The sequence below is a fragment of the Triturus cristatus genome, chromosome 3_2 (genome assembly GCF_964204655.1).
Source record: "Triturus cristatus chromosome 3_2, aTriCri1.1, whole genome shotgun sequence".
Taxonomy (NCBI): Eukaryota; Metazoa; Chordata; class Amphibia; order Caudata; family Salamandridae; genus Triturus; species Triturus cristatus.
In genome coordinates this window covers 685,844,525-685,872,317 of record NC_140584.1, presented here as the reverse complement: position 1 = coordinate 685,872,317, position 27,793 = coordinate 685,844,525, and the positions used below count along the sequence as shown (strand labels likewise).

Here is a 27,793-nt window from a genome sequence, read left to right as displayed (position 1 = left end):
GAAGGAGTTCACACTGGCTTGAACAACTTGTTTGTAGATTGCTTCCCTCATAAACCATAGCCATATGCCTTTGCAAGCATAGGTGCATCAGTCCCAAAGCACAATGCATAGCGTTCATAGCAGAGGCAGGACACACTGCTTCTGAACATCACTTTGGAAGGTGTAACATATGGAGCTCTTCTGTCATTTGATAACTACCTCCTTCCAGCATGCTGTGATGTCTTGAATAAACATCAGTCCCATGTTGCATTTTAAATTGTCCACTTTATATTTTTTCATGGAAATCAGAAAACCACCTACACACAATAAAGAGCAGTTCGTAAAAGTACAGCAAACAAACACCTTACACTGTAGGTTGCTGTGGTATCCTTCACATTTATCTCTTGTTACGAGTTTGTTTTCAAACACATACTATCTAGTGAACCGGATTGTCTAAAATAGCTTGTTTCCATTTTATAAGCGGGTGAAACATACATGCTTGAGTAACAGTACGCTTCTGTACAACGGAACGTAATTCACAGTATAGTATCCGTCAGCAGCTATTTGAGGTAAACATATGAGATGGAGAAGTCTTAAGCAATTCCTCAAGTCAACAGTAATAATAGACACACAAAAAAGACTGCCACCATGCACCAACCAAAACGCTGCAAACAAATGTAAAACATATCAACCCTCACTCTTACTTGTGCAATGCAAGAGAGGTAAAATCGCCAAGATGGAAAAACTGTTAGCATACCTTGCAGTTTTTTTCTCCGGGGCGATCTACCTCTTAGCTGTGCATATTGGAATATGGGATAATGGGCCCTTTCAGTTTTTCTTTTTGTTGGGAGGTTTTTCGCCCGGCTGCGCTCTGCAAAACTCAGAATGGGACGTGAATACACCTGCTGGAATTTGAACAGGGAAAAATATCGCAGGTCCGAATGAAATAACCTCCTGTCACGAATCTGAAATTGGGCGTAAAACACCGTTTGCGTACAACTTCAGAGTCACTACTCAACTCGAATGACCATCCTACTTCCGAATACTGGAGAGGCACAACACTGAGGTATCCCGCGGGCAGTCTTCTTGTAGGAAGCGAGAGGCCATGTTAGGGTGAATAGAATGTGGGCCTGATGCACTGAAGTGGCAAAATGACAGAAGGAGGGTTTACTGTGCTGTCTGCTGCAGTCTTTCAGTGAAGACAATAGGTGCTCTTTAACAGTGATCAATTGCTGCTTTCAACACAGTGAACTGTTACTTCCTTTCAGGGTAAGAAGGCTGAGATATTCTCTTAATTACAGATTTCTAGGTACCACTGACAGTCTCCAAGGGCACCAACAGTATCAGTTGATCATGAAATCACACATGCTAAAAGTAAACCATTGCATTCCGATCTACAGAAAATAAAGAATAATTAAAGTAATAACAATAATAATTACCGTGCATAAATTAAGAACGTAATGTAGTCCAGCTACACAACAAACAATGGAATAATTTAAAACTTGTTCAATACTGCTTGCCATAAAAAATTAACAATTGCCGTCAAACTATCGGAATGGTTGAACGATGGAATGGAAAGACTTGCATCAAAAGTGCAGCAGAACCGTGTGCAGTAAATAAACATTAGCAAATAACTGTTTTCAATTCAGTCTTGCAATACATTTGGATTGTAATTGTTGCCAGTCGCACACCTGGTGAGGCATGTTCATACCTAGCCAAGGAACAAATGCAGTATTCGCGACCAGAGCCTGTTGCCCTTTACCATTTGATAAAACCGACCTTGTGTTCTCAGAGAAACTGATTAATGCCAGAAGAAACTGTGCAAATCATATACTGCTTATCATGTTATAATCACACGCCAATCACTAGCATTTTATACACTAGCTTGTAAACACTAACAAAATCAGGCAGGAGACGGATCTAAGACAAATAAATAATTCTGCAGACCTTGATATAAACAAACAATTTGCCGGTTGCCTAGAGCACTAGAGTATAGGTCAACATATGCATCAATTTCTGGCAATTACAATGCCTGACAAAAGTCAGGCAGCATTCCTTCAACGCTCTGTGCAAATCAAAACAAACTATGAAAATAGGTTGGCGGGACTGGCAAAAACCAATTAACTGGCTTAGCAGAAATCAGCAAGAGCTAAGCAATCAGATGAACTGATAGTAGTCAATGAAAACTTTCATCACTTCTGCTGCGGAAATTAATTGGGTTTTGCCAGAGCTCAAACATACCTGTAGGCTTGTCAAAAGCAGCTCACCTCAACAAACCTACGTGCACCACCCATTTGTAAATGCCCTGTCCTTTTGTGGTGCGCTCCATTGTCAATGTCACGGATTTCCACCAGTTACATTTCATATCACTCCCATGTCGGGGGTCCCTGATTTTCTTGAATGTGCTTTCAAAGTTCAGTATTTCGTCTCCAGAGGCATGGCATTCTCAACACTGATTTGGTGGATGGATTCCTTATCATACAATAACTGCTGTAACTGAATGTAAAAGAAAATATCAGAGAAGGCAATGTAAGATATGGAGTTAGATGGTGGGCAAAATTATATTTGTGCATCCCACAAATGTTTCTGAATTAATCACAAGTCAATATTGATCTTTTCTGACATCATGATGGTTTATCGGCACTTGTTTCCCAAAGGCTACCCAGAAAAAAAGATTGCAAAGCCAGCAGATAATTTGCAATCTTAATTCCCAGGCTTCGATGTATCTATTCGCCTTCGTATTCCTCTCTAAGAGGGTCTGACAAGGAGGCTGCCACGCTATGAGGAGCTGAAGGTTGTCCGAATGTTTACAGATGCTTTGTGAAGTAAACTTTGCGTGATTTGTATCTCATGCCCTCGTAGAGTACATTTTCCTCCTGAGAAATGCCAAATTCCAGCTTGCTCGAAATGCAGTTTGTTCCAAGCGTTTACTGTTGCCTTGCTGATCCAATGACAAACTGACAGCGTGCTAGACCCTTTCTTCCATCTAGGAAAGGGTTCATGAGGCTCGCTCCCATAAAGAGCTGTGAGAATTGACTCCAGATGTGGAAATACCATGTAAGATCTTCAGCATGCGGTGTTCAAGTTATTTTCCTGAATAATTTTAATTCTTGCTGTACGTTTTTTAATATAGATATATTTATTCCACTCTTTATAGTAGAAAGAGTTAAAATATAAAACAAAAATAAATATTAGTTACAGTAGCGCGATTATTTTAAGAAAAATATCCCTGCCATTCTTGATTGAAATGTTTCCACGAGACAAACTTCATCTTTGAGATGTCCCTATGTGAAGTTAGAATCTCTTGTTATTGCAGATTGTTTTAGGAAGGGGTTGGCCAAAACGAGCGATGTAGTAGGCCATGTACTGGCAATGGAGGAGAAAGCTGCGGAGAAATGCTGGGCGAAAAAAAAGTGGCAATACCCAGAAACTGAAGTCCTGGACATCCCTACTTCTCTACCAAGTAGATGAAATGCCGGCCTTGTTGGTTCTGACGGTGACATCTGAGCATTCTCCCTCTGAAGAATCACAGTCCGATCCTCCAAAGTGACCTGAGTTCTGAAAAACAAGGAAAGGATTTATAAAAGTCTGCCAAAACACACAGCCAGAAATACTTGTGATTTCTCTTACATCTGAGGTTTTTTTTTTTTACTTTTTAAAAATATATTTTTTTATTGGCATTTATAATCATAAAACAATACATAGTATAGACAATATCTATCTATTCGGGCGTTTGGGCTGTAGCAGGATATATTCCGATCTGAGATTTTTGTTTACATTCTCTGCAGTGGCGGCTGGTGACATTTGAGAGTGGTAGGGCTGGAGTTGGGCGGGGGTTCACATTAGGGTGGCATGCATTTTTGGGACCCTAGTCACGATTCCCCATTCAAATCTTTTTTTAATTATTTTTTTATAAAATAGGTGATTTTTTATCTTAATTGTTCCCAACTTAATGAAAGCCATTCATTTGTCATATATTTGCACTGCAGAGTCAAAATGTCATAGGAAATCAGCTAAGAATTGAGCACAATAATAGGGGTGATGAACAGAAGCAAACAACTCTGTTGAAGTAAAATGCTTTTGAGAGACAAGGTTTAATTAGGTGGCTGTACAAACAGCCAGGTACCATGCTGCTGAGAAAGCATGGTTGTGCAAAAGAAAATTATCACGCTCGCTTGGCACTTTATGCAGCAAAAGCTTTAACAGAGGATGTGTAAATTATTTTCATGGTTAATCAAAATACATCTTGGAGAAATCAAACAAAACAGTTTAGAGACCTAAACCCTCAAACGGGCAGATAGTGTCTTATAACTGCATTTAGGAGCTGTTGTGGAGTTGGCAAACGCATGAAATATGTTAACCTGAAGGACACAGTACAGCAAAAAGAAAGCAATTTATATCCAACGCACAGCTTTTATATTAAAATAAGTGAAAGCTTAGTGAGCCTCTCACACAGCCTATACTAGCTAAGTGTGCAGCTATGGGACAGCTTTATAGAGCGCTACTACCACAACTTACTGACCGCTCCATACACAGCCTATACGGATAACTCTTCAACACCAGGTAGGTTAATAGCAATGAGCATGTGCAGGGAAGGCTGTTTATATTATTAGCAATCACACAAAAACAGAAATCTAAAATCCGTTCTCTCCGAGTGTCCATTTATTCAATTTGTTGAAATGGGTGCACTGTGCTCTAACTAGAGTGTGTTTACTCAACAGTCTTTCAATTAAAGTGCCAGAAAGCACGTTACCCACCAGCTCAGGGATGATTATCTCAGGATTAATTACAGCTATCAGATTTCAAAAGACTTCAGCAATGACTGAAATCTTCCTTCTGCAGAAGCGTGTTGCACTCTAAAAGTAGCAAAACAGTTAAGTTATCATGCCCATCCATTCACAAGTTATTGGCATTTGGTTTATGAATGAGGTTAAAATGCAGTCACATTATCTGTAAAATAAACATTGTTTGTTTTAATCCCCACCTTATGATTCCATAATCATAATATATATATATCCATCCATCCTACTGGCGGTTGCCAGTAGGTAGGTATAGGTTAGACCTAGTTTCCATAGGAAAATAGTTTTTGGTTTTGCTAATAACTTTGGCGCCGTTTGACGAATCTTCACAGAATGTTCAAAACTACTACACACCTGAGTTCAGCTGCTGTGTGGAAAGTGGGGTCTCAAAATATGTTTTCCCCATTAAATTTCCCAAAGGGATTTTGAACACGACTACAGCCCAAACCACTGTAAGGAGCTACACCAAATTTGGCAAAAAGCTAGCTCTTGGTCCACAAAGAGCCCTTTTCACGATTTGGTGTAAATCTGACTCAGCGAAGTCGTCGAATCCCCCCCCCCCGCCCCCGCGAAAAGTTTTTTTTAAAAGGGAAAGGGGCAGGGTAGGAACCCTGGCCCCTAGGCCTGGTGGTGGGGTGCCACAGGGACCCTGCCAGGAGACCAAAACCTCTTTTTTTTTTTTCAAATTTTGCAGTGAAATCGTGAGGAATTGGCAAACTCGCAGCAGAATTGCACAAAAAAAGCACAATTTCCTGCGCTTGTTGAAAGTTGAGTCCGCAGGTGGGCCAGCTCCTGGGGCTAATTTAAATATAAATTTGGAGGGCGGGGCAAACGCTGCCACCCTACCCATGGCCGATATTGGCCCTGGGGGCAGCTACCTCGCCGGGGCCAGACCAATGAAATGTAATGAAGGAAGCGTGGCCCGGCCTGGGGACCACCACCACCCCAGGGGAAGGCCAAAAATAACGTACCTGGGGAAGAGGGCCACGCGAACCTCCGTCCTGGTCCGTTTTCAGTTTTTTAATAGAATAAAAGGGAGGGGGTTGCGTGGCCCCCTCCTGGCCTGATTTTGGCCCCAGGGACCCCATCTCCCGGGGCCTGCCCAGACGACACAATGACCCTCATGGAGCACCTCCACATCCAGGTCCAGACCAACCCCAAAACGACTCTCCGCTGAACCTTCTTCTACAGGCCGCCCGGCCCGTGCTCCATTTTACCAACACCATCACTGAACTCATCGCACCCCATGCCCTCGCATCCACAGACTATATCCTACTCTGAGCCATCGTGGTTGTCCAGGTGGAAGTTTAGGTATCAAACGCCGCCTCCCTCCTAGAGAACCTCACCAACATAGGACTGAAACAACTAGTCTCTGCCCCCACGCCCACTGCCTCCCCCACAGAAGCTGGAAAAAAATCACTGAAGATCAGCTCAACTCTGCCCTCGTCAGCACCCCACCACTGACTACGTCAGATGCAAACACCGCAGCATGCAACCTCCACCGCTGGATCACGAACTGCGCCGACACACTCAGCCCGCTCAAGAAAACCACAACAAGACACAGCAAGAAAGTACCCTGGTTCACCCCTGCACTCCAAGGTTCCAGACACTCCCGCAGATGACTGGAAAAGAAATGGAGAAACAACAAAACCCCGGAAACACGCACCACCTAAAAAGCAGCCAACACCACACACCACCAACTCATCAAATGCACAAGGAATGAATCCCTACAAGACAGAATCCTCACCAACGCACACAACACCAAAGAACTCTTCTCCGTCATCAAAGAATCTGCCAAACCCTGCAGCGAAACAACAGACATCCCATCCTCCCAAGATCTCTGCAACAGACTCTGCACCTTCTTCCACCACAAAATCAAGATGATCTACGACAACTTCGACAACCAAGACCACCTCACCACTCTGACTCCCTCCTCATGCAACACTACCCAACAGACCCTGTTCAAATGGTTCCCGCTCATGACAGAAAACACCTTGAAGACCATGAAAAGCATCCATCCTCAGTCCCCTGCCGACACCACATGATCCACAGAGCCATCTCACCCGAACTACGTCGGACGATCAACTGATCCTTCGAGACCACCACCTTCGATGGACTGGAAACCTGCTGAAGTCAAACCTCTCCTGAAGAAACCCTCCGGGGCTTGACGGACTTCAAAAACTTAAGGCCCATCCCCCTGCTCCCCTTCGCAGCCAAGGTCATCGAAAAGACAGTCAACACCCAGCTAACAAACTTCATTGAAGCCAACAACGTCCTGGACATCTCCCAACCGGATTCCGATCTAACCACAGCACTGAGACTGCCCTACTTACCGCCACAGACGACGTTCGCTCCCTCCTCGACCAGGGCAAAACAGCAGCCCTCATCCTCCTGGACCTCTTGGCAGCGTCCCACACCATTTCCCACGGCACCCTAACCACCAGACTCCACGATGCCGGCATCGTAGGCAAGGCCCTCAAATGGATCCACTCTTTCCTCACCAGCAGAACTCAGCGGGTCAGACTCCCTTCCCAACCTCTTGGAACTGACAGAGACCAACTGTGGAGGTGGGGCTGCGGGCTCCTCCCTCAGCCCCACCTTCTTCAACATCTAAATGGCCCTCCTCGCAACCATTGTCAGGAACCATGGGCTCAACATCATCTCCCATGCCGACAAAACCCAGCTGATCCTCTCCCTCACCAACAAACCCAACATCACCAGACAACTTCCAAGATGAGATGAAGGCCGTCGCCACCTGGATGAAGAACAGCTGCCTGAAACTCAACTCAGAAAATACAGAAGTCCTCATCCTTGGTGTCACCCCGTCTGATTCCTGGTGACCCTCATCCCCTCGGAACTCCCCCAACACCGACGGAACACGCACGAAACCTCAGCAACATTCTAGACTCATTGCTCACAATGAACCTCCAGATCAACACCATCTCCTCGACTTGCTGCAGCACCCTCTGCATGCTTCAAAAGTCGTTCAGATGGATCCCAACCCAAACCAGAAAAACTGTCAAGCACGTACTCATCAGCAGCAGATTGGACTATGGTAACCCTCTCTATGCCGGAATCAACGAGAAACTCCTCTGCAAACTCCAGACTGTACAGAATGCTGCAGCCAGATTGATCCTCAACATCCCCCCCTCGTAGCCACATCAGCCAACACCTCTGCGATCTCCACTGGCTTCCAGTCGACTGAAGAATAACCTTCAAACTCCTGACCAACGCATACAAGGCTATTCACAACACCGGACCCGCATACCTGCCGCCGCTCCTTCCATGCACACTAAAGACACCTGCGATTAGCCCAGCTCTCTCTGGCCATTGGCCCACATATCAGTAAGACTAGAACGGGAGGAAAGTCCTTCTACCTAGCAACCAAAGCCTGGAACACCCACCCCCTTCACACCCAGCAATCTCCCACACTGCCTCAGTTCACCTCAAGACCTGGCTTTTCGGATGACCCCAGCACTCAACGGGGTGAGTAGTTGCGCTTTACCAACCCCCGATTGATTGACTGAATGAAATTTATGACTAGAAAGTATATATAACAATTAAAGGTCACATTATTCACCAGTGTGTAAGTCATGGGTAAAAAGTACAAGCTTTGTAAATGTCTTCTGAATTTACTCAGTTTTTGGGGATTAATTAAATAATGCAGTATATTTGAAGGGTGTAGTTTGCAAAATAAAACCATGGACATTTATCAATTGTTCATGTTTGGGTGTAACTTCTAACGTGAAATTATATATAATTATCGAAAATCACACTATTCCTCAATCCGTAGATAGTGGTTAAAAGACATTGGGCCTGATTATGAGTTTGGTGGTCTGATGGACAGCCAGAACCACGGTAGCGGTGTGGCAAACACCACACCGGTGATCCGACCACCCTATTACGAGTTTGGCAGTCGGACTGCCCCTGGACTGCCGCAACTGCCGGGGATCTGTGATCCTTTGGTGGTGACGCGGTGGTCAGAGTCTTGCAATATGCTGGTGGTGCCCCTGCAGCACCGCCAAGCATATTACGAGATTCCTCACTGCCACAGTTTTCATGGCGGTGAACCCACCATGAAAAGTGTGGCGGTGAGGAAACAAATGGGGCCCTACAAGGCCCTGATGCCTCAATGTCAGGGGAAATGTAGGGGGTAACATGGTGTGCCCCCCTGTGTGAATGTACCCCCTGTTCCTGCACGGCATGGACTTCACAGCCCATGCACTGCAGGAACAGGCTTTGACGTCCCCACGGCGCTGCTTTGATAGGGCCACATATAAGCCTTAGCACGACACTGCTATGGGATCATTGAGTTTGGCGGTGTGGGAGTGGGATGGTGGCATGCTGGGCCGCTTCCACACCGCCAAAGTAGTAATCAGGCCCATAATCCCTGTATATTTTGTGAATTTATTGTACACTCTATGATGGCTGCCATGGAATAGATATTCCCTCTACTTGATTTAGTCCTTTTTCACTGTTTAGGAAACTATCATGCATATGCAGTTGCGTCATAATGACTGCCCCATAACCTGTGAGCAAGGTTTTGGTAGCCAAAACACGTTGAGGAGAGCAGCCGAATCAATAAAGTGTTTTTTTTCAATCCTGGACTATACAACTTATTTCCTATGGGAAGTATGTGGAAGAAATGGATACAATTGGGCCCCCGCCTGTAGTCATACCGCTGACTCTTGGGATATATATATATATATATATATATATATATATATATATATATATATATACATATACATATACCTATACCTATAAATATACACACACACATATATGCAAAAAATTAATTAAATAAATATATATACACACACACACACACATATTTTTTCAAAAAACCCCCACAAATGTTACAGGGACGTTATAGTCCGGGTCAGATTTCACTCATACAAAACCAGAGAAATTCAGCTGTTACAGTCAGTGAACTAACTATAACTCGCGCCCCCACAATGCATTACTTATGACATCACATATTACATCACTCATGACATGGTCAGTGACATCACTGATGACATCTTCCACAAAATCTTTGACGCACTTACTCACATCCCCATATAACCTTTCATACACTCACTCCAAGTACCAAGTACACTACCATTCTCCAACCCATTCACACACACATACCAGTACTTACACAGCCCTTCAATGATTCATAGATCAACACACACATCCCTTCTGTTCCCCCAGTAAGACCCACACAGGTAGATTGCTCAGAGGTCGTCAGAGGCCACGCCCTTTTCTTTACCACTCTACAAATGCACCTCTTGGTGCACTACTCGTTGGGGAAAAAGTCTACATTTGTCCCGAGGCTCTTAGGAGCCAAGGGGACCTCATCCCCCCACCAGCAGTGCGCTTAGAGGCGCATTTGCAGAGTGGTGGAGAAAGGGGGCGTGGTCTTCAACCACCTCTCAGCAATCCGACTGTATGGTGCTAACTGGAGGTAACAGGCAGTCCTGTTGGCCCCTAAGGACCCTCAGGAGCCAAGGGGACTTTATCCGCCCCATCAGGAGCATGCCAGGAGGCGCGTTTTCAGAGTAGTGGAGGAATGGGGCAGGGTCTCCAGCAAGTTGACTGCTTTTTTGTTTGTTGTTTTTCCTTATTATACTTTAGGCAGCGTAGCCCCCATTCCTTGGACCATTTTGGGCCAGGGGATTCCATCCCCCTTAATTAAAAAAAACGAGAGGGGCCGGCCTTTATTTTTTAATACTACAAAGGCATTTGATTTGATTTGAGAATTTGTAAAGCGCAGCAGTTACATGAGGGCATCAAGGAACTATAGACTACCATCCAGAAAGTGATTCTCTGAGAGAAAATGAATAAGGAGATGGCTACATGCAAATTAGCAAGGTCTTTAGAGCGTTTCTAAAGGGCAGGTGCTGGGAGATGGCCTTCATGTTTTTTGGAAGGGTATTCCAGAGCTTACTGGTGGCAGTCGAGAGTGCCCTATCACCCCATCTCTTCCTAGTTGTTCTGGGTACGTGGAGATGTAGGTTAAAAGATGGGCGAAGAGATCAGCCAGTGGAGTACCAGCTAAACATGGATTTTAGTCTCGTTGGGTAGGTGAGATAGAGAGCCTTATGGACCATACAAAGAGATTTGAAGCTGATGCGCTTGTTAATTGTAAGCCAGTGTAGGGTTTCCAGACCCTTGGCAGCTGAGTGTCTTTTGGGGATGTCCAGAACCAGTCTCGCAAGGGCATTCTGCACCAGTTGGGAGTTTGTACTGCACATTCATGTTTGAGTCTAGGCAGAGTGAATTGCAGTAATCCAATCCAAAGGGAGGGGAGGAAAGTGGTCCCTCTCTCTGGCCATATTTGGCCCGGGGGCCCATTCTCAGGGCCTAGTCTGTAATGTGGGTTCCCTGGTCCCAACCCAGGGCACCCACATTTTCCATGTTTGAGACCGTGGGGGAAGCCTCAAGGCCCCGCTGTCCCCGACGGCTCCCTCTCTCCTGCAGGAGCCGGCATTGCTTTGGGATCCAGGGCGCTGCTGACATGCAGCTTCCTGAATCCCAAAGCAAAGTGTCTATTTCCCGGCTTGCTTCACAGCGAGCAGGGAAACAGACTCCTGCCCTGCTATTAGCAAGTGAGAGCATTTTTACCCTCACTTGCTGAAAGCAGAGCTGAGTTTGCTATGGCATGGAGGGAGCAGTGCTCCCGCCAAACCAGAGCAAACTACAATGTCCCGGGGGTGGGCACCCCGAGACATTGCAGGAGCCGGCTCTGGGGGGTGGCGGTCTCCAGGGCCATCTAAAGCACCTGGAGGGGGGCTACACACCGCCCCCTTCCTTTCTGGATTAAGCCCCGGGGAGGTGCTGGTCCCTGGGACAGCAGGAGAAGCCTAAAGTCCTACCTCGAATTTTGTATCAATTAAAAACAGTGTGCCCTGGGGAGGTGGTGGTTTCCGGGGCTGCTTGGGGGAGGGCAGAAGCCCCTCCACGCATCATTATATAACTTCGGCCCGGCAAGTTGGCCACCGGGGCGGCCGCATGACCCCTGCATTTCTTTTGTCTTTAGCCCCGGGGAGGTGGCTGTACCCGGGGCTGCATGGGAAGGGCAGGACCCCCCCCTGAATTATTACATAACTCAGCCACGTGACAGTCCCCGGGGATGTGGGAGGAGCCATGTGGTCCCCCATTTCTTTTGTCTTCAGCCTAGGAAAGGTGGCAGTCCCCGGAAAGTTGGCAGTTCCCCGGAGTTGCGGGGGGCCCAAGCAGACCCCATATAATTATTTTCATAATGCCCCCAGGACCTGGCCCAACCAGGGTCCTACATTTTTTTTAAAAAAGGGAGCCCGCGCTTTGTGTGTTTTTTTTTCCATTTTCAGCTGGAGTCGCGTTTCCAACGCGATTCCTGACGATTTCATCGACCCCTGAGGGGTCCCTTAGGACCCAGTCAAGAGGCGTAGGGGGTAAGGGTGTTTCTACCCTTCCCCCTTTTTAAAAAAAATCTTTTGTCTTGCGACTCGGTTCAACCGAGTCACAAGATGGCTGCCAACACTTGCTGGTTTGAAGTGCTGGCAGCCAATTAGATCTAAGGCACACGATCGGGAGAGGTGCGGATCCACTGCATCCCTAGATATACAACTGGGAATTTCTTTAAATTTCTCCACAACTACTGAACGGATTTACACCATTTAACAAAAAGGGTGCTTTCTGGACCAAGAGCCTCCTTTCTGGTAAATTTGGTGTAATTCTGTTCAGCAGTTCTGACTGTAGCCGTGTCTAAAGTTTCCTATGAAAATTAACATGGAGAAAATGTTTTTTGGGACCAACCCCTTTTCTTGGCCCCCGCTTGACGGATCACCCTGAAATGTTCAAGACAGCAGCTGAAGTGAGCATCAAACTAGTTTAGAAAACTTTGTGAAGATTCGTCAAACAATGGCAAAGTTATTGGCAAATGAAAAAATGCTCTTACTCTGGAAACTAGGTCCTAACAATAACTACCTTCTGGCGACCGCCAGTAGTAGATATACATGTGTATATAAATATATATATATTTATTACATATACACACACAATAGTGGCAGATGCCACTGGGTAGTTATAGTTAGGGTTCTATTTCCAAAGGAAATGCCTTTTTAGTGTTGCTAATAAATTTGGTGCCGTTTAGCGAATCTCCAGGAAACTTTAAAAAACGAGCTACTTTTTGACTAGTTTGCATATGGAAAGTTTCGGGGATATCCATCAAGTGTGGGCTAAGAAAAAGGGGGGCCCAAAACACGTTTTCCACATTCATTTTTCCATAACAACTTCAGGCACAACCACAGCCAATACCACTGAACAGAATTACATCAAATTTAGCAGAAAGCTAGATCTTGGTCCAGACAAAGTACTTTTAGTGTAAATCCATTCAATAGGATTTTAGCAATTAGAGCTTAGAAAATTCATATGTTTCACACTGCGGAGGATCCGCGGAGCCAACAGATCTACTGCTGAGATCTGTGTGGCTGCCACCACATCAACCAGGAAGTGGTGGCAACAATCTTAGGACTTGGGACTCAGTCCTGAGTCCTAATAAAAAAGCAACAAAAAACAAGACTTAGGGCCAGGGTAGGGATACCTTGTTGTGGTCTGGGGCCAAAACCGTAAAAAAATGTTTTTAAAAAGAACGCCGCAAATTAAGGAGGGCACATGCTACCCCTCTCCCTGAGCCTAATTAGGCCCGGGGAGCCCAACCCTAGGTCCACAATGTAAATAAAAGGGGGAGGGTCTCCACAGGCCTCTACCCTGAGACTTTAAATGGCATGGGGACCCCCATCCCTGGGCCAGCTAAATGACTGTGTCCCAGGCAGCCCACCTCCAGGACACAATAGTTTACCTGCCTGCACCAGCGTGGGCAAGGAAAAATATGTTTGCTTCCATCTGGCGGGAGCATTTTTAAAACTCCCGCCAAACAAGAGCAAACATACCAGTCTACTTCTAGCCAGTGGAAGCTTTAAACAAGCACCCACGGGGTGGGAGAAGACTTCTGTTCTGTGTCCCCGGACCACACTCCTGAGGGCAGGGAAACAGAACACACATAGCTCCTGCCCAGAGGGAGGAGCCGGAAAACAACTGTCCCTCCGAATGGAAGCAGTTGCGACTCCAGCACCATGTGGGGAGACGGAGGGGGACCTGGATTTCCACCCATGGACACAATGTGGTGGTCGGTGGGTGCTCCACGTGGGCACCTTTAATAATGAAATTCTCCCAGGCAATGGGGTTCCTGGGGCCTATTAAGGCTTGAAAGAGGGGCGCGGTATGGCCCTTCCCCTTTATTAGTATTTTTGGTCCAAGGGGATGGGGTCCCGGGCCTAATAAGGCTTGGGGAGGGGGCCGCGTGCCCTACTCCCCTTAGAACTGGCCCTGGGGCTATGGAGACCCAGAAGGCTCGAGGAGGGGGTAGAAAGCTCCTCCCCTGTTTAATTGTTTTTGGCCCCTGGCGGATGGGGGCCCAGAGCCTAATGAGGTTCAGGGAGAGAGGTTGCATCGCTTCCTTTCTCTTTTTATTGGCTTTGGCCCGGGGGGCACAGGAGATGGAGGCCGAATGGTCTATGAAGGATTAGGGAGGGGCATGCATGCCCCCTCCCCATTTTTATTGAATTTGGCCCTGGAGGATGGGGTCCCCTTTCATGTGTCCCGGTTATGCCTAGAGCGAAACACTACCATTTTACGTACACACACGGGTTTCTCCTAAATTGCCTTCTCTCACACACACTGACTTTTGACACACATTTGTGACCATGACAGTACATATTAGTTTCCATGAAACTATACTTGCTTACAACTTCACAAGAACACTATAATGATACCTCAAACTTCACGTAAAAGGTCTATGCCTACATTGTGCACGTGATTGTTTGTTTTGCATCTTACGGTGACAGAGCTATCTATAGTACATAAACAATGGCAGCCTGACTAGAAAATCGGCCCAAGGCAAGGATGCTTTCTGTTATAAATAAACAAGCATTTCTGGGTTTAAGGAGAGGAGTGCTTGCTTTGCGAGGTCGCTACATGCTGAAGCCGCCCAGCTTTTAGCTGATCCCTCGGTGAGGGATGTCTATCTTGTGACCACGACGGGGACCTACATTCTTTCCCTTCAGGTAATGGGACAGGATCATCCAATGGGGGATTTCTAGCAGAACACATTCATACACCCTTGGCACTTAGGTTAGGGAACGAATAGTAGGAGTAGTCTCTCTAATGTTGTTTTATGTGCCTGCATATATACATTCTTAGCAAGATGTCATTCTGTTCACTGTCCTTATATTGTTAATCAGTTTCATCTACTTCTGTGTATTGATCAGTGCAGCACATATATTCTATAATATGTTGATTTAATGAATATTGAAAACTCCCGATTGTGTATTCCTTGCAGACTTCAATGAGAGAAATAGAGTACGAGTAACTGAGCAAAAAGGTTCTAGATCTGTATGCACGATCACTGGGAGAGCTCAAGGTTGTTATGTTCTGTGGATGCCAAAACCCTCTGCTACCTGTCTTAGCTTAGGGGTGCATGTGGTGGCACTGTGGGCTAGCTGGTCTCTAGCAGGGGTGCACGGAATCAGTCTGTTACTATTCCTAGGTTTATGTTGCCCAACAAACACGCTGTTCCTATTGGGAAGTGGGGCACTACACGGCATGGCGCCGCCAATGTTGGTAGAATTAGTTCTTATTCAGTGGATCACCTGAGTAGTTCTATCGTATTTTCTCAGCGACCCCTACTTACCTCACTACCAGAAATGCATGTGGTGGTAAGTACGGTCCTCCTCAGCCGAGTAGGTAACCCCAACATATTGGCTGTAGGTTGTTTAAGCTTGAACTTATCAAAGGATCTATTTCCCAATGTCTTACCCTCTCTGTAATATATATTAATACATTTTTAGACGAGAGGAAATTCCGTTCTGGATTGCACAAAAACCAAGCCAGGTTGAGGTGGAATTTCCCCATACTGGGCCACAGGAAAAACAAAGATTACTGATTATTTGCTTACCAATGGGAATGGCTCCCACTCTGGAAGACTGCACAACTTGGGGTGCAGTCTTTGCTGCCGTATATACCAGAACACACGGAACTGAAAAGCGTCTCCCTGCCTGCGCTCCATTGGACAGAGAACAGAGGATTGCTCCCACGTGGTGGGAGCACAGAAAATATCTGCTCACGACGGGCAGGAAAAAAAGAACACAAGCAGGCGGCAGCCGGCACCACAGGATGGTTGCTGGTGGGGGAGCCGGCAGGGCCCATTTATTAGTCACCGCTCCCGGCCAGGAGAGCCCCATAAGAGCTCATTTACATATTTTTCCCTGTTTGGAGATGCCCTAGTCCGGCCACTAGTGTCCTGGAGGGCTGCAAGGAGCACAGCACATCCCAAGATGCATGACCCAAGGAGAGCTTACCATTATTTTTAAAGCACTTCAAGCTGGAGCTATGTGCTCTTCAGCTGATGTGCAGTGACAACTTGGGGTTAGTTCTATGGCTGCATTTTGTGGCTTGAAGAATGTTTAGGACATTCTCAAAACACGTTAATGGTTGTTTTGAAAAAAATATTTTATTATGGGAGAGTGAATTTTAATCATTGCCATGTATATTCATGATGTACACTGCATTATAGTTATTGATAAAATAACTGTTCAATTATTGACAAAGCCAATAAGTCAGCATTATATATGATGATGTGCTGATCTTTTGTTAAAGACAATAGATCTGCTTTTTATATTTTGGTGTTCTGAACCTTAGATAAAGCCAGTAGGTCTGCCTATTTTAGATGACACCCGTTTTATTGTTACACTGACAGTCAGCCGTGTGCAGCAGCGGGGGATTGGGGGCAGACCCTGCACTTAACCCGCAGGGCAATGAACATCTTACTTTATGTTAAACAAAATAGAAATTCAGTGAAAAAAACAAATATTAAAGTGACAGGAATTTTAATAATATCTTACTTAACAATGAAAATTCACTGAATAAACAAAGGTAAAGGGAAGATATAGTTAGGTGAAAATGGCAGTTGAAACAAAATGTTTTAAACTAACAAAACCACTGGAATTCACCAGCTATAGTTATTTCAAGTAACTTACTATAACTTATGCCCCGAGCATGCAATGCTTGTATCCTCTCATATTACATCAGCCATGACATCTTCACTGACTGCGTAGATAACATCCCTAATGACATCTGAAATGACATAATTCATAACAACACTGTGCATGGCAGGGGCGCGAGTGCCTGATACTTGAAATACCTACAACTGGTGAATTTCAGTGGTTTAAAATGTTATGTTTTAACTGACACTTTCACCTAACTTCAACGTCCTTTTTACCTTTGTTTTTTTCAGTGAATTTCTAAGGCTTTTTTTTTTAATGTAATATAAAATATTATTACAATTCCTAACTATAACATCACTTTAACCTTTGGTTTATATTATGTGATATATAGTTTCGAGGATTATCCGTAGCTCCCTCCTTTTAAGGTCTCACCTAGGCAGCGCAAGCGCTGTCTCTTAGAGACATGCTGTATCTTCTCTGCGGGCTTCGAGCACACCCATTGTTTCTCATTCGTTCTTTTCTGTGCCCTTCTAAAAACCTGCCTTTTAATTGATGCACTGGCTGTATTTGTCCCTCTTTTTGGTGTTTGGTTCCCTCCCATTGCTACTAGCCCTATTACATGTACTCCTCCCTTCCCGTTTATTTGGTTTACTTTTGGCGCACAATTATTTTCTTCTGTCTGTTTCCATAGCATGGGAAGACTGTGCTCAGCACAGCTGCTCCCCCTGCCTTTCCATTTTGTTTGGCACGCAAGTGAAAACAGGCCTGTTAATGTTGTCATGGCATTCCCTTTCAAGTTTTACCATCACGCGCCTTTTATTTGATCAGCCAAGCGCACCACAGCTGCTCCTGATTGCAGTAGGGCATGGAGACCCGGGTGATTTTATTGTCTTTGCATTCCTTTCCTCGGATCCAATGTGCGCTTTACAGTGCCCCTGGGGCACAAGCAGGGACCAACTAGCGTGTTCCCGTATCAGCACGCACTCTTTGATTTCCCCGGGGCACAAGCAAGCATCCACTACAGTGTGCCTGCTGATATCTGTGTAACTTCAGTCACAGGTTCAAATCCCAGGTTCAAATCCCAGCAGGAGGCAGGCATCCAGTAAAACATCTGAAATGTATTATCTGCTGCAATGCCTCGTTGGCTTCTCCAAGTCAGTCCTTGTAGTGTTTCTAGAGCCTTGTCGGTGTCTAACCTGAACAGAGTGCATTGCAACCAACGTTCAAGATATGTCTGAGCCACATGTTAACTGCCTACAGTCAGTGTCTGCAGCATCAGGTGAAGCCTTAGCACGGTTATGTGAAATGCTCTTCCATTGGTTCACAGCAGCACAAGTGTCTCTTCCTCTGGGAGATTCACCACCTCCTCCTACGCTTGTCAATTATACCTACGAAGCAATTCAGTGGAGTTTGGAACTCTAGAATAATGGATTAGAAACCAAATACACCACGTTTCAAAAATATAAATGACGTCCACTTGACTAAAAATCCTCAGTTTTCAAATTTATTTTAGATATGGCTTTATTTCCATGCTGAATCTCTTCCCGCCAGTTGTGTTGTGTGTAATGGAACGACAGCTGAGCTCGGCCAATATTTCGATCTTAATCTGCAGCAGCCGGCATTCCAACAAGAGTTTATTATTGCAACAAGGAGGGGGCATGCTCCTGCTCTGACAACAGTTAACTGTTCCCGTTGAATGTAAAAGCAATCGAAGGGTACACTGATGAAGTGCAGTGGCCTTCAGCTGATTGCGCTATTTCTCTGCTCTGCTCTCCGAGCTGACCTGGGTGTTGCTCTGAAAAGATGAAGTTGGCCTAAATGTTGAGAGTCAGCGTGGTCATTATGAGAGGAAAAAACATCGCCTCTTAGCGAGGGAACATATTTCTTGAATGTTATCAAACACTTCAGTACAGATTTTTGTTAGGGCTCTCCGCGTTCTCTTTATCTGCCTTGGTGTGCTCTTTTTGTGGCAAAGCAGCTGTATTTTTAGAACATGATGTTCTGTCCTTGTGATTTTGGTGCTCTAAAAGTTAATTTTAATTGCAGTACTTTCTCTTTTAGTTTTATAAATAAATATTTGAAAATTAAGTTTACAGTAGTTTCATAGCTAGGAACTGATGCATAGTCATAGGCTGCTTCCAGAAAAATTATTCTGTCTCCAGTCACACAGACACCTTCTGCACAGCTACTGATCTGGCTTTAAACCACGCTGCAGCAACAGAGTGGCTCCAAGGTTTCCAAAGAGAGTTTCTAGCTCAGAGTTGTGGGTCCTGCTGTGTCGCTATACACCTTAACAAAGCCAAAATTTAGGAATGGAATAATAGAGTGGGTAATATCCTCTTGAATTTTACGATTAGAGTTCAGTGACTGTTGTTCTAGGGAATAAGACTTCACAGGGAGTCTCTCTTTTCAAGGATATGAACGTAAAACAAGAACAGGAGGTTTAACCAGAGTTCAAGGTTAAATATCTATGTTGGCAAAGATACTGTTGCGTCTGGACATAATCTGCACAGTGTAATTGTATTTACATTTTTAAATGCTTCAGGCCGTTGTCTCATGACAGCTTTCGTTTAACATTAGCATCTATTAACATGTGTTACAGTTTCCCAAAATTAATGTGTCTTCTCATGACACATGTATAGCCAATTCTTGAGAACTTGACCTTTCTAGAGAACATTTCGAATAGGGTAAAGTTACCCTCTTTAGTGGAATGCAGCATTATATTTATCAAGCCAAAGGGTGCTCCAAAAACACAAAACACATTTGTCTCTACCTCCTTGGGAAAAATAAGATCAGGCTTATCATCTTTAGAGTGTTGCAGCATGAGGGATTCAAGGGCAGCCTTATGGGTATTGCGCCTGTAGCAGAAATATGTGCTCGGAAGATCAGTCTCAAATGCAAGCAGACTGACGCAACTTTTCATCTTGCAGAGGCTGATAAAACCAGTTCTGTTGAATTGGGCAATGTAGTGGGGGTGAGCACTGTTGTTTACAGCATTAATTTAACTCCTGCTCTTGGCTGCAAAGGCTGTGTGAAACAAGGTAATATTTCTATCATGCCTATACAGCAGTTAATGACTTAACTGCATGAGAGACCACTTATTGGGGTTGGGAGAGTGTGAGAGAGTGAGTGTGAGAGAGAGTCTGTGAGTGTTAGAGCACATCTTTTCATAAGCTACACTGCCTTTCTTCATGGCTACCCCTTCTGTTGCTTTTGAATAGTGAACTCCCTGCGTCCTTACTGAGTTCTCTGTTCCCACAGCATCCATCACACCTCTTATCTCAGGTTGGGGGAAAGTGAATGGGGTAGCCTGTTGATGCTCCCCACCCACAACCCCATTGCCTCCCACAACCTCCTTCTGTCACCCACTGCTTCTCCACCCTGCCTCCTCCCTCTGTGTTCCTTTCATCCCCATCCCCTTTTTTTTAAACACCCAAAAACACAGATCTGGAGCTTAGCTCCTGCCTATTTATTTTTTTGGGTCACCAAAAAGGCAAGGCGATCCACACAATTCCACACCACACAATTTAACTCAGCCTATTTCCAATCCACATCACATAATTTGACACTAAACCACATTCTTCAACTCAACAGAATTCCACAATACATTCAATCCACACCAAAGAATTCCACATCATGCCACAAACTTCAACAGCACACCACATAATTAAACACAACACAAAATACCGTTCCACATAATTACACTCCATAACACAAAATATCACGCCACATAATTCCAGTACACTCAATACCAGATAATTGCTATCCACATAATTCCACTGCACAACATGCCATTTAATTCCACTACACATTTCCACTCCACACAATTCCACAACTAACAATTCCAATCCAACCCACATAATTCCACTACACACCACATACATACACTTCACAAAACATCGGTAAAAACATTGTGATTTAAATCACAAACTGCTCTAAATTAAGCAAATGTGAGACCAATTGCATTGCAAATGCTTGTTTTATGTTGGCAGTAAAATACTGCCCCTCAAAGAACTCAGAATTATTCCAAAGTTTAAGCATCATTTTAACTTCCGTTCAAGAATTTCTCTTAGTGACAGAACCTGTCCTCAGTCTTGAAATGGAAAAGTTATTATTATGTTTCTGTACGCAGGAGTATCTTACTTTCTTTGGGAATCTATCTTCTTCAGGGGTTGTCATATCTTTCAGATATGGGAAAGCAGGGATAGCGACTACTTCAGTATCACTGAATGAGCATGTGCTAGCTGAATACAGCTGTGTAATGTAGTCAATCTGTGCCAGTTTAGGAGTTTAAACTTTTCATCAAGCAGACTGAATGCCTTATGTCGAGTTTGCCACACAAGATACTCTGCCAAAGCGAGAACCGTATTTAGAGTTCCATTGCCTATAATGTTCTTGTAAACCTTGTCTGTCAAACGTCTTTGTTCTTCAACTTCCTTCGGCTGCTTTTTATTCTCCTGAACATGCCAAAGGGTTCATCACCACACTAGAACAATTCATGAATGACATGAATGGAAATGGAAATGCTTTTGCAGTGGTCGTTCGGTTTCTTTTTTTACAATTAACATGACACATTTTTGAAGAGCTGCAGGTTGGTTATTGTTTTTACATGGCTAAACAATTTAGGACTTTTCAAAAATCTAACTCCAGGCTCCTATGTGTCAACATGAATGTTAATCCAGCAATACACCAAAGCTTGTATAAAGATTAGGGTTATTTTTGGTTAAAGTACATTCTTGTTAGCAAAATATGTTAACTGTGCTGCACATGTTCATGGTGTCTACCATTGGCTACCGTGCAGTACAGATTAAATAAAGTAGTGTTTTTGTTTAGTGCCTATTACTTTGGTACAGGACCTGGGGACACTCTTGTATGAGCCTCATTTTTGGCTCTACTTATTTACACAGCGAGTGCTTCTGTCCAGCCAAGGAAATGGGTAAATGTACTGACTGTTTTATCAGAGCTGCACCATGAGGGCCTACATCACTGCAGATCAGAGAAAATCCCCGAGATTTCCCTGGCTGGACAGAAGCACTCGCTGAATGCTAACAACTGAGACACCACTAAGGGACATGGATGTAATATTGTATTGTATACTGGCAATACAGTTACTCCTAGTCCAACTGTTCTTTTGATAAGTCATCATACCTCCTCCATTCTGGCAATCTTAGCTGCCTGTGGTTCGATAATGCATGGGTATGCTCAGGAGGTTTCTAGGATAGGTAAACTCTTTTGTAGCAGCCCTTATTGATCGGAAATTTGATCGATGATTTTGGATCTACTTGTATGAATTATATACAATCCCCCTTATTACAAGGGCATAAGGCAGTGCTAAAGGGGACGAACCCAATTGAGATGAACCATATAACATTTTGAAAACAGCTGAAAGCATAGCTGCTAGCTGGCTAGATCTTTTTTTCATTCTAGGAGCCTCTTTTACAGGGGACTTCAATGGGTAGGTCCCTGAAGTGCAGCCCAGCACAGTACTTAATTCATAGGGTCTAGCCATATTGAAAAATGTAGTTTTACAAGAAAAAAGTCAAGTTTTTCTTTGAGTGAGTTATCACAAAATGGAGGTCGCATATTTTTTAATAGAAAAACATCTGTTTTGAGAAAATGATATGTTGATGTTGGTAAACAAAATGATAGGAAATGCAAAGCATATTTAAACTGCTCTTTGAATGACAGTTCATACAGAGTTGTGTAGATTTTTAGCTATTTTCTTTTGTGCCAGTGGACACTTACTACTGTGACTGTTATGTCATTTGTCATGTGGAGGCATATATGATGAAGTTTTTCTGACACTGTCCGTAACCCCATCTTATGGGTGGTTGTTGTTCAACTACAATATTGAATTTTAAATACTTTCTAGCCAAAATAATGTATCCAGAAAATAGACTACCAAAATATCATGAGGATAAGTATATAAAGGTAAGTACAGTTTTATTTACATTCTTAAATTTAGCTTGATGATATGTATAGCGTCAAGTTGTAAAGGTGCTTAGTTTAGAAAAGTAAATCTGTATGTACCTCTGTATGTGGCTTCATGATATTTTATTGGTCAATATTCTGGTAGGATATTTTGGCATCGCTCAGTATTATGACATGCATCTGGGTAGCCACTACTAGTAATTTTGCAAGGCGTGGCCACTATTGTGACTGTCTCTGATGTGGTCACTACTGCAACAATTGCAAGTCATTAGAAGATCAGAACTATTTTCAATGATCAGAAGTAGCTCTTAAGATATAAATGGTTGGAGACCACTGCTCATATCCTGATATTTCTATAGTGCTGTGAAACCTTTAGCATAAGCATGCTAAACAGCGATTACACACGTATTCAAAGGTAAGTATAACAAGGATCATCATCTCATATTTCTATAGGTTTCCACTTACTTCATAAATGTGCTCCTCGGTACAGAGTTTTCCCAAGGACATTTGTGTTTTCACCCGGCGAACAGCACATTCCTTATCTGAAAGACCATCTGACTGCATTGAGATCTCAATAGGGATCTCTGGGGTGTGGGAGAGCATATCTTCTAGTTTATCAGCAGATCGTTCCTTATTCCCATGAGCCAAGTCATCAGGGCTGTTTGAGTGGTCGCTTGTGTTTCCTTCCTCCCCATCAGATGCTGATAAATTCTCTGAGCTGAAAGTGGAGTAGGACTGGCATGTTCTCATACAGAGAGGAGGTCTGATATAGGAAAAACATACAACACAAACACAATAGTTAATTAAACACCACACTAGATTACTATTATGTAAGTAATACGATTACATCTTATGTGTCTGCCTACATGTGTAATAACAAACAATTTACTTGTTAAATGTCAACCTAAAGATATTTGGGGACCACATCAGCAATACCTATTGGAAAAAGCTGCAGAAGATGTTGCCCAAGCAGAACAAGATAGAACAGGAGTGGGTTGAGAAATGTGTTGGTTTAGGGGTCAAATGGGAGTATGGTATGTGAGTGCCAAGGCAGGTTGATCCACATCTATAAATATGGAAGTTGTCTCTGGGAAATGTAGTAATTCATTTTGACATTGAGCTGGCGGGTTGTTGACCATGTGTTGAAAATGATATGTACATTGCATTCTATTGTTATACTGGTCATCGTATATGCTGTGGCACCTGCTATGTGTACATTCCGAAAATACTGCTGTAACATTTCTTATATATTTTTATATTTTCTTTCTGAAAAATCATCAATAAAGTTTATACAAAAAACAAACAAAAAAAAAACTTACGTCATTGGCTCAATGAATTAAGGATGCAGTTAGGATTTAATCCCATAACGACCCACATCAACTAGCTAGGTAACAAATAAAGGGAATCCATGTGTATTAAAATTAAAAGTGAATCCATGTGTATTAAAATTAAATAAAATAAATAATTATTTGTGGCATAACTGAATTTTAGTTTTCATTTTTGACAAAGATAAAGAAGGCCATGAATCAAGCACAGAAGCCACATGATACAATTAATTTTAACCAATCCAGAGTAGACTAAAATATCTCTTCTGGTGAACTAAATTAAGAGGTGTTTTAAGGTACGGGCATAGTGGGCAATTGACCATGTCCAGCACTATCTATGGGGCGCCTTAGTAGAGAGATATTTCTCAGTTTCTCTCACTCTTGTAACGTCTTGCGAGTTTTACGAAAGATCCTTTTTGGCTTTTAATGACATTGCCGAGCTGTGATATAGGTGTCAGAGCGTAATGAAATGAAATCTTGTTTTAGAATGTTGGGTTCGCAATTACACACAGACGAATAAAGATGTATAATATTAAGCTCTGTGAGTGGTGTATTCATTGGCGGGTACCCAGGCTGCAGAGGACACCACAACTGCCAACAAGATAGGGGATAAATAACGCAGAGAATGGTCGTGCTCTACCAGAGAGTTTGCTTTGGTCCAAGCAAACTGCTAGTGCGTGCAACCTGTGTCATTGTTGAAGTATGGACTCGACACTTCATGCATGTGGAGTCAAAGTACAACTCCAGCCGCTGTAAAGCGGGTGAAGACAACGGAAGCGTTGCAAAGAATCTACACATCGATGACCGAGAACGTGTTGGTCAGGCCATACATAAAGGTACCGCACTGCCACGCAAGATACAATTGTGCATTATTTGAGTGATACTGCAAAATGCAATTATGTATTGATACAGGAAAAAGTGCTAAAAAAACTGCAAGCCTGCGGAATTCCTTGCCTATCACATTGAAAAAAGTCTCTTTGAATTTAGGAAAGGCCTCAAAACCTGGCTATTCTCGGTTTAACTGTTCTATCTCCTCTGTACTGAATGAACTGCATGTAGCGCCTAGACACCCCAGGGTAATGTTGCACTCTACAAATTTCCCATCATCAGTAGTGAAATACTAACAAATTACATACAAGTGCTGGCTGACAGAATAAGTAAGAAAGAAGAGTAATATCATGGTGAGGTGGCCCAAGAAGAAGTACAGGGGTTACTGAGATGTGCAATACCTGAAGTGGCACACCACCAAAGCTGCCAGGTGACAGCTCAGAACAACTCCAGAAGTTTTTAATAAGCAAAGGGGCTCCAATAGAGACCGAGGAGGAGGTCACAGTTCCCCCAACTGTCCCTGACGACTCTGAGGAAGGTCGATCGCAAGGCCTCAGAAACAGAGCAAATGATGCAGGCTCAAATGGACAACCAACTGCAGCAGAAAGAACTCCACCCTCAATGGCAGTCACTCCCATAACTAGTTACCATGCTGCTGCCTTCCTAAAATCACTACCACCTTTCGACACACACCCACAAGGCCAAACAGCAACATCAATTGAGGCAAATAGACTCTGAATAAAGTTGATTGTCATCTAAATCATCGTTAAACAGTTCTTCCGCTTTAATATCAAGTGAAAGTGAGGAAGGTGGTTGTGCCATGTTGAAGTTTATCTCAGAGAAACGTGTGCATGTCGGACTGGCTGTGTGTGAGGAAAAATGTCAGTCAAAGGAAAGTTGACATGTGAAACCACCAAAATCATATGAACATTGTCTGAATATTCCATTGAAAATAAATGGTTGCTCGATACCTTTCATCATCGACAGTAGCGCATCAATAAACATAATGTCTTAAGAGATATACAATGAATTATCTCTATTGCCATGGAAAACCAAAGTGTACACATCAGCTGCATAGATGCCCATAATAAGTTACGGTTCATTTATAGTGACAATGAAACACAAGAAAATGAAGGTGTAAGCACCCATCCATGTGTTTCAAGGTACAACGTGAAGTGCCTGTCTGCTCAGTTTCAGTACAGCTGCTGATATGGGACTTATTTTTGTGAATACCAACATGAATTCTCATCATGAAATAGTAAGTCAAATCCCTTCACTGTTTCATGGTTTAGGAAAGCTTAAGACTAAGAAAATAATGCTGCATATTAATGAAGATGTCCACTCTGTTGCTCAGAGATATAGTCAAATTGCTTTTCAGTTACAAAAAGCTATTGAAAAAGAACTTGAATTGTTACTTAAGCATGACATTATTGAGCATTCAACCGGGCAGACGCCATGGGTTTCTTCCATAGTGGTAGCTCCCAAGAAGAACAGTAAAGGAAAGCTGTATGCATATGCATTGACATTTTGCAAATTTCTTCTCTCGCCTTGATTTAAATAATCGTTATCATCAGTTGAAAGGAAGATTGCAGGTATCTTACAACCTTTCGTACACATATTGGTCTGTTTTGATTCAAGAGACTCAGTTTTGGTGTATCCTTAGCTGCAGATCTTTTCCAAGATATCATTAGACGTGCCATAAGCCTGTGGTGAATGCATTCAATTATAGCAATGACATATTGATTTTCAGAACTACACAGAAGGACCATGATTAAAGTTCTCACAAAAGTATGTTGTTTACTTACTGATGCAGGTTTCACTTTGATTGTTGACAAGTGTGAGTTCCACAAGACAAAAGTTCTTTGGTCATATCTGTTCAGGTGAGGGTTTGACAGCTGATCCTGTCAAAGTACTTGCACTGTCAAATGCTGATCCCTCACAAGTTGTTTCAATGATAAGTTCATTTCTTGGCTTGGCTGGTTACTGTTCAAGATACATATGAGACTTTACTACTATATGTGCTCCCTTACGAGGAATTGTTTTTCATTTAAATGGTCACAAGAATGTGAGAGAAATTTCAAGAAAATCAAACAAGCCATTGAAACTGCTGCTGAAATGGCTTACTTCAAACCAAAGATATATACAGAGGTTGTCGCTGAGACTAGCCCAGTCGGGTTAGGCGCTAACCTTGCACAGCACAGCGGACACCCAAATGCTCGAAGACATAATGTAGCATATACCAGTAGAAGCTTGTCCCAGACAGAATGTACTTACTCACAACCTCAGAAAGAACTTTTAGCCGTATTATGGTCTTATGAACATTTCCATGTATTCCTGTACGGAAAGCCTTTTAAGCTGGTAACTGATCATCAAGGTTTACTGATTATCTTTGGCAATCAAAAAGCCAAGATGCCTTCTTGCATTGAATGGTGGGGACTACAATTACAAGAGTACAATTATACAATTGCGCTGCGGGAGTCAAATAAAACAATTACAGTCTGAATGACAACTAAATGTTTCCAGATTGTGCCACCATATGGGCACCCTCGCAATTCACAATGTTCTTAAAAGTCCTCCAGGACGCAGCGCATAGAAGAAAAATTCCCAATCACCAACAGAGGGTAATGCTATTAGGATACAAGCAACCAATCCCCTTCCTCCATTCAGGCACTGCTGCCAATGAGATTTCATCTATCATTTTAAAAGACAACGTCAATACACATGCCGCTGTTTGTTTTACCGCGAGCAGAGGAAGGCAAACACCGAAACGCATCCTCGCATGAATAAAGCAATTTTTGATGGAACCCTGTGAGTGCAGTAGGTTTCCGTTGGAGACAGGAGCCTTCATAAATATAAATACATATATATATTTATAGATATATATATATAGACGTTAGACGAG

The 27,793-nt window shown here is 43.4% G+C and overlaps 1 protein-coding gene across 4 annotated transcripts in view; it reads right to left on the bottom strand.

Moving 5' to 3' along the window:
- Positions 1–244: 244 nt before the first annotated feature.
- The window catches only part of MAP3K13 (mitogen-activated protein kinase kinase kinase 13), a 408,282-nt gene continuing 380,733 nt past the window's right edge, over positions 245–27,793 (bottom strand). For all 4 annotated transcript variants that reach the window (XM_085648731.1, XM_085648730.1, XM_085648732.1 and 1 more), the window contains 2 exons: positions 23,204–23,501; positions 245–3,537 (listed from right to left, as the gene is read on the bottom strand). In XM_085648731.1, the coding sequence (XP_085504857.1) occupies positions 3,436–3,537; positions 23,204–23,501 (400 nt within the window). In that variant the 3' untranslated portion in view covers positions 245–3,435. The remainder of the gene's footprint in view (positions 3,538–23,203; positions 23,502–27,793) is intronic.